General features: G+C 34.3%; 1 protein-coding gene across 11 annotated transcripts in view; it reads right to left on the minus strand.

Annotated features, from left to right (window-relative positions):
* Window positions 1-6,724, minus strand: part of LOC148625265 (uncharacterized) — a 57,976-nt gene extending 51,252 nt beyond the window's left edge. For 3 of the 11 annotated variants that reach the window (XM_088568718.1, XM_088568717.1, XM_088568713.1), the window contains exons 1-4: window positions 6,594-6,723; window positions 5,507-5,592; window positions 1,828-1,958; window positions 776-832 (exon numbers count right to left, since the gene is read on the minus strand). In XM_088568718.1, the coding sequence (XP_088424844.1) occupies window positions 776-832; window positions 1,828-1,958; window position 5,507 (189 nt within the window). In that variant the 5' untranslated portion in view covers window positions 5,508-5,592; window positions 6,594-6,723. Of the gene's footprint in view, window positions 1-775; window positions 833-1,827; window positions 1,959-5,506; window positions 5,593-6,593 lie in introns of all 11 variants that reach the window. The other 8 variants (XM_088568721.1, XM_088568719.1, XM_088568720.1 and 5 more) reach the window with 7 other exon arrangements.
* Between the last annotated feature and the right edge of the window lie 1,739 nt (window positions 6,725-8,463).

Raw genomic sequence — 8,463 nt, forward strand, 5'->3', positions numbered from 1 at the left:
AGAGTTGTTAATAAATGAATCAGTTTTGGCAATGCCAACAGTGATCTTTCCTTGAAGAGTAACCTTCCTATGTTGCCAGCTTTTAAATAGTCCAGAAATTTCCAGCATTTATCTCTTGAAATTTAAATTGACCATTGAGGTCAGTTCTAGTGAAAAATCAATACCAAAATGTCTAAAATTTGAAACTGACCAACCAAGCTGCTCTTCTGGGCATAAAATTTCTTTCAAATATTTGTTACTTTCAACCCACAGTACTTTAGTAAAATAAGGAGACAGTGGATCACCCAAGCAACATCCTCTACCTAAACTGAGAAAAGAAGATAAGTGTCCATTGTTTATGACACAGCTCTTAGATCCATTATATTATGTATCAAATCATCAACACTTGGGTTCTCCAAAATTAAAACTCTGTTAAGCAGATTTTAGAAACTCCCATTCAATAGAACCAAAAGCCTTCTCAAAGTGAATAAGTAATAATATGCCCTCCTTATTATTTTCCTCCAGATAATGCATCAAGAAGGCGAGTATTTTCACCAATAAAATGATCAAGCATAAAACCTTTCTGAGATTCACTTATAATAGAAAGAAAGAAATTTTTTAGCCTTAATGCAATATCAGATGAAACAATCTTAATGTCTGTGTTCATTAATTTTATTGACCTCCAGATTTTAATGTATCGCCTGTCTTTTTCTTCTTTTGGAATACAGGTGATAATGCTTTGGTACTGACATCCAGAAGACCAGCTACAGGTGATAAATTTATCATATTAACTTACCATTGACAACTTCGGCATTGCAAGAAGCACACAAATAGGCAGGAGATTCATAATATTCTGGAAAAAAATGTATAAATATTCATTACTCGCAAGCAGACTTTAATACTTTTCATTCTATGTGGAGTTTGTGAATTTGATCAGTTGGTCCAGTTAAAGTCAATTTTCAACAACAACAAAAATCACTTTTGTCATTTATATTGCTCCATTAAAAAATAAGAAAATCTGAACTTCCACATTTTTCAACATATTGATATTATCATCTTTGCTACATAAATAATAATAGGATAATTAATTGGAAGGAGTGAATAACCAAAATATGATCACCAGTGCCAAAGAACACCTAGATTTAATGAGTGTGCGGAACTTGTTTCGTGAACAAATTAAATCTTACTGCGTTCTTGGCATGAGTGATCATATTTTGGTTAATCACAATAACCAACTGATTATCCTATTTATTATATAGATTCCCTTGATTATTCGTTGCTATTTTCCAAATAAATTTCAAATTTCATGAACGGTGGATTGATTTCAAAGTTGTGATGTTTTGGTGTGAGAAAGTCCAAGTGAAATTACAGAATATATTACACAGAGTGAATTATTGAAATTTATTTCACTGGGGACATTCGAAAAAAACACTGCTATCTATATAATAACAGCTTATCCTTGGTGTATCTGGCCAAAAAAAAAAATAATATGTGTTTCCAGTCATCCAACTCACCTGGAAAAAAGTGCATTGAGAAGGAAAATTTTTCACAAAAAAAATAATGATATTTCTATTTTTGTACATTTCCATACAGACTTTGCTTGTAGGTATTTGGTTAGATTGTAGGTAATCAGTATCTACCTAAAGGGAACTGGGGATAATAAAGTTCAATAAAATTGTTGTTTTGTGTATAGGTTTTTTTCTGGTTAATCTGTTGATATTATTGTACACTATCTGGTGTAACTGATGTGAACAATGTAATAAGTGAGCTGAGATATCTTGTTTCTACAGAATTTCATCAAAGTAAAAGAAATTAAAACATGATTTGGGTTCAGGTTTAAGCTTTTACCTTAAAATGCTTACTTTTAAAACTGCCAAAATTAGACACCAAAAGTACATTTTCAGGCAAAATCCCCAAGTTGCTGCCAATGAGAGCCTTTAAATAGACACCAGCTATCTTCCTACAATCATCATGAGTCACTGAAACACAAACACATATGCCCATTACTAGACCAATTATTTCTTATGATTATTTATATGGAGGCTACCATTTATTCCAACTTTTTGTATGGCACATTGTTCTGACCCCAACCCGACATATCAATATCCAAATAAAAAAAGGAGGGTTGCAGGGTCAGAGGAAATTTTGGTATTGGGTAGTTTCGCCCTAGTTACATGTTCGCCCTGAGTTGTTTCATGCAGGTCGACAACCCTATAGATGCCAGCTTCGATGTTAACCACAGAGTAGCAGATGACGTAGAAGAACCACAGGACACGTGAGTTTATACAAAAATTTGTAAATATTTCATCATGTTCAATGTTTTAGTATTAGTTAAAATTTTAAACTTGTCCTTGTATTTCTATCTTATAATCTTGTGAAATCTTTCTTCATTTTAGATTTTACATTGCTTTAATTTTCTTGCAGATCCCTTTATGCAGAACCTGATCTACCAGACGACATACTAACAGAGGAGCCAGTGGTGTACAAAGTTCTAGAGAAGGGCAGCAAACGCGGTGGCAAACTCCTTGTATCCAGTAACAGTTATTCTCATGGTGTTAAGGTATTTTAATCTAATATAGAACTGAATTAATATAGAAAAGAATTATTACATGCGACATGTAAACATGCCAGAGAATACACAAATTTAAATTATTAATTCAATTGATATGTAAATGTAGATGTTACATAGGTAATAAAATAATTAAGTTGATATGTAAATGGACGTCAGGTGTACCTAGGCACGAGTCACAATTCACACATGTTTATGAATTGTTAAATAAACATACAAATTAACAAAAATGTTGTAAACCGGCACTACAATGAAAATTTGCATTATATTCAGTACTATTATAAAAACAGTGCTGTTACAGAATCATTAGAGAATAGGGAAAATAGAGATATATTTTATATTTTTATTTGATTTTAAATAATATTTAATATCTTTTCCATTTTTATTAAGATGTTAGATATATGTATTTCATTGTTTTCAGAATGCCAACAAGAACTCGACATTGTAGACCTGCAGCGTACGTTCAAAGAAGATCAGGTGCCATGCCATTAATTGATTGTGCAGTTTTACATTTGACAGTTTATTTACATACAAATTGCATAGGCTTACATGCTTTTACACAAGAGACATAGAATAATTATAATAAATAAATTCAATGAAAAAAATCAAGAATATTTTTTTATATGGATACTGACATGCATTTTTTTTTATTAATAAAGCATCTGAGATCGCTAAATCCTTAAAATCACTACTTTATTTTGATATACAAAAATCACCCTGGGCGAACCGGTAGCAGGGCGAAACCACTCAGGTGGGAACTGGAATTAGGGCGAAACAACCCGGATTCGGAAATTCAGACTAGTTAAACCCCAACAATCAATCAATCATTTATTTTACCTAATTCTGACTATTCGATCTTACAACTGTGGCAAACCTTACAGGTATATGAACATATCTATCTTAGGATGAATGTTATATGACAATCTAACAGGTTGGCAGACTATAGCTAGCAGCTCTCTGGAAACCGGCTATGTACTGCAACTTCTATCCTGGATATTTTGAAATGTTCCCTATTATCTCACAATTGAAGAGCTGAAATACCATGGCCAGCACTCCACAGTATTGTAGAACTGCCTAATTTTGGTCTTGTAATCTGATGCTTTGTAACATTTATCACTTAAAAAACTGTCAACCATCTGTAAATCTATATATCTAGAAATAGCTCAAGCCAAGGCCTTCAGGATGCAGTAAAAATTTTCAGGAAAAAAATTACCCACAGCGTATAGGGTTACCATAGAAACCATGCAAAAATATGCGAAAATTTGCAAAAAAGTTCATAAAATCAGGTTTAAAAACATCAAATTTCCCGCAAAATATCTGAAATTTTTAATTCATCCCCTGAAACTGTTCAAACTGTTTCCTTCGAAAACCCCTTCCTCATATGGGCATCGCCGGTTAGATTTTGAGCTATTTCACTTTGTAATCCACTTATTAAATTTAGCATGGTGAAAAATTGACTTACTTTCACTTTCGCCCCATGCAGGTCAGGGTGTTAAAAGAATAGGCCTGCAGCAGCGCTAAGCTTGTCGTATAAGGCGACTAAATAGTGCTCAGAACCCTAGCCAGGGGCTAGGCGCTCTGCCCACAGAGCAACTGGGATGTGTGCCCCAGGTGGTGGAATGGGGTACCTCTGGCATGTTACATGCTGGGGTTGTCAGGCTATAATACGGAAAACCTGACCGCAAACCATAGTGGTGAACCATGTTGGGAAAGATGCCACATTCCTTGCACGTTAAAGAACCCTGCTGTGGTATTGGATAGGAGTAGGAACCTTTCCACTCCGCCACAGGAGGCTAAATTGCCCGACCTTACCCATCCCCCTTTTTTCCAGTGGCAGTCAAAATTTGTCGACCCTATTATCCTTGTGACCCATCCTTTTTTTTTCATTTCATGTTCATTTTATCATCCATTTCATGTTCATTGTCTGAATATAGCTGAAATATTGCTGCTCGGACGTTAAACCCCAAAAAACAAACAAACTTTCACTTTCACAATGAAGTCAAATTGTCATTGAAAAAAAGCCCCTTCAACATTGAAAATATATAAAACATTGCAAAATACTTTTAAAAGTCCCCTTTTTTCAGAAAATGTTTTATCAACAATAGATTCTTCATTTTTAATCACTATAGCAACCACCGGCTTCCATTTATGTCATTTTTCATCCTAGCCAAAAGTGTGTACAGAACGACATAAGGTTTTCCTGATTGTAAAACAGTGACCCTATTCCAGAATTTATTGGGTGTATCTACATACCCCATGGTAGAAAAATGGGTAAATGATTCCAATTTTTTAGATATTTTTTTCTTAAATTTCAATTAATCTTAGTTGTCTGCTTAAAATCAAAGAAATGACACCCACTTCCCATCATACTGCATTCAGACAAGCAACTGATAATGCAACACTTTCATAACATACCCATGACCATGCATGTACATTAGACAGCAAGTCACCAAGTGTCCCACAAGGCCACACAAGTAATCCTTAATAATTGATTTCATTTTTTGAAGATTTTTTTTCCAACTTGAGTCATGTAGTAAGTTGAACTTCCCAATTAATTAAATTAAATGTGAAGTTACTCAACATGTATGTAGTCCCTGACATGACCATTTTGATGGCAGTGTGCCCTGTACTACTTCAGTGATATGGAAAAGTAAAGAAACGGCCCATTAAAGTTACAGGATTTTACTTAAAATGTATATGAATGGCACATTAACATCCTGAATAATTGTAGTAAATCCTCAAAATGGCCCATTTAAAGAAAAATCTTTCCCAACCACTGTTATTTGTGAACATACTTGACTTGTAGCTACAGGAAGAAAACTATATTCATTATATATAATCAATATGTACAAAGTCAAGTAACAATTTATTACCAAGACATCATAAATGAACTGTACAATTTATATTAGCTGTGGTGTACATTTATTTGATTGAAATTTGTTTATATGTGTAACATACTGAATATTGCGATTGGAACAGTCTATGCAACTTCTCAAACTCCAAAGCAGCTCCAGTTCTGTACCGTTGACGTTCCTCCACTAATTCTGGAATGGCAAAAGTAGTGCAGGCATGGAAAAGACCAATGCTCCGGAGTTTGGCAATTTTTTGGTGGTTAAATATTCAATATTCGGCAAATATCAGGCACGAGACCGCAATTAATTTTCAAGTTCGTTTCAATATACACATTTGAGCAGATTAAAAAAATTCCACCGGTGCAAACTGAATAAAACTTCTCTGGCCTAAAGATATGTACAAACAGGATTTTATATATAAATTGAAGAAAATTTTACCATCATTTTCTGAAATTAATACATATAATTCGCAGATGGGGTAAACATGACAAATGAACTGAGTTAAAAGTCCCAAATTTTAACCTTCTTCCACTGAACCAAATCACAACTTTTAGTCAGAATTGATTAATGAAAAAAAATCCCTTGTAATTTAAACTATTTTCTACCAATTAGAGGCAAAACTTCAGCAAATAAGTTTCCAGTAAAAATATGAAAAAATGTGGAAGGTACCTACTACCAAAGTTGGAACTGTATTCGTATACAACGAAAACCAAGGGGAACTAATTGTGTTCTCGTACCTATTAGATCAATAAATGTGCCCAATTTGAATAAAAACTGCACTCATGTCAAGATGAACCTTTTTTGACTTCAAGTACAAAGTTTCATCATGATTAGTTGAAAAATATATAAGTTATAGCAAATTTAGTATCAGTAGTACATTGCATGACTCGCATGTCCAATGGTCGAAGGAAATAAGGCCCCTCTAAAATGTACATTTTGTTTTTAAATGCAATATTTTTGTGATTTTTTACATTGGTTGCATCATATTATGTGTATTTGATGCAATGAAGTTCAGTTTACTCAAGTTCCAGCTGCTTTAAGGCCAAAAATTGGGTTTTTATACATGTGGCCATGGTCAATGCACTTTTAGACCATGTATAGGGGTACACATATGAAAACTCATTTTATGATGCTGACAATGACTTAAATTGATCAACTTCAAACATGAAGTGGTCTACACATATCAAATGTACATTGAAAACAATAAGAAGTGGTTTCAAAGCTAAAACTGTCACTCCAGATCAATTTAAACCAGACCCTGTACAGATAACGAAGTTCTCCTACCAGAGGATACCATAGGGAAAGGGGAAGGAAACAGAGAAATATGCCGCTACAAAATGGCGATTATTTCCTCTCGGAAAAGCTTTGGGGTCTTTAAAAATGCCCGGTAAATAGATAAAGTAACGCTGTGTTCTCGCTAACGAGATGTTCATTTCATTGGCTGTAAACTTAGCCGAAACATAACGAATATTGTAATTAGCCACGTGCATAACAGCTTTTTTTTTTAGGTTAAACCTCTAGATTCGGCATCCTTTATATAATAATTTACAAATAATATTCAAACCGTAGACATTTATTTGAAAATTTAAACAAAGCAAGTACATATATCCAGGGGGTCATTTTTTTCTGTAAGTGGAAAAGGGGGGGGGTCATTTTTTGCACATGGATTTCAAGGGGGATCCAAATTTTTAGTTAAGCAGAGCATTACACCAGTCAAATTAAAACATATTTTACCACCATTAAACATTTTATTTCATTGTCACATGCATGATCTCTTGTAAAATCAAGTTCACACATCAACATAACCACCAGGACCTAAAACATTTACAGTTATTAAATCAAATTGGTCCGACTTATCTGCTGACGATTCAATTTCCTTACCAATATCTTGAATCTCAAGAGCTGTGTCTGATTCTGCTTGATTTTGATAAGACTTTTCCAAAGTATCAAGTTTTAGAATTGAAGACGAATTTTTTATTGTAAGAATTCTTTAACATCTCAACTGCTTTTGCTTCAAAGAGTGGTGAAGGGAACTACGGTTATAACGGTAATAAGAAGAATGTTATCCAGGGACAAATGGCAGACATGGAAAACAGACGTACAAAGAACATGAAATTTTGTTAAAATCAAATATACAAATTAACAAAAGCAAATGAGCAACTATGACTCCACTATAAACTTGGAGCATGGACCAGGTGCGCCAGTAGGGTAAGCGTCCTATGCTTTTCTAGATACACCCGCCGAGTTGCTCATAAAAAGTCAAGTCCGGGGTAGACGAAAGAGGAAAGGAAAACCATGACACGTTGAACAATTCAGTTTTCATGGCGCAGATGGATACACCGTAGCGATCCACGATTTCATGATGACGACCATAACATAACACTTCTATAGGGATGACTTCAATCTTGTGGCAACACAACCCTATTCCAGAAGTTTATTTGTTAGAATTCTAGCGCGATACAAAAACTCTGCGTAGTTTCGGCAAGCTCTGGCATAATGTAGGAGTTGTTACATGTATATGAAAACTCCATACGCATGTTTAATAGAGGGGATATCACATTTAAAAAAAATGTTTTAAGGGGGATAAGAAAATATCATGGGGGTCAAGAAAATTTTATGATTTCAAAATGACCAGTCACCCCCCTCCCCCCAGGTAAATAATGATACATTTCTATATCCATTTGAATCGTAAGGGGAAAAAGGGGGCTATATAGTCAAATTTTGTGTCCTGGATCTTTTTATGTAATATTCAAACCAGAACCTTTTTTTTTGCCTATTGCATCTTTGTATTTATATAAAATCATATATCATTGTCCTGCCTTTCTATTTCAAATGTGATCTTAGCCCCGACCCCACTCATAAAAATCAACATGGTTACTCGGAGGCGTATTCTGGTGGGGGAGTGCGCCCCCTAAAATTTGCAAAGCATGGGTTGTCATGGATAGATTTAGGCGGTTTCAAGTTGAAACTTAAAATTTCTCGCTAATTTTACCACAAAAGATATCTACATTGCACCCACTCTATAATGTTTCAAAAATTTAACCTCAAAATTTGTGTCACCTC

Source organism: Perna viridis, chromosome 2 (assembly GCF_037379345.1).
Source record: "Perna viridis isolate PV_CMFRI_1.1 ecotype Kerala chromosome 2, ASM3737934v1, whole genome shotgun sequence".
In the NCBI taxonomy this organism is placed as follows: domain Eukaryota; kingdom Metazoa; phylum Mollusca; class Bivalvia; order Mytilida; family Mytilidae; genus Perna; species Perna viridis.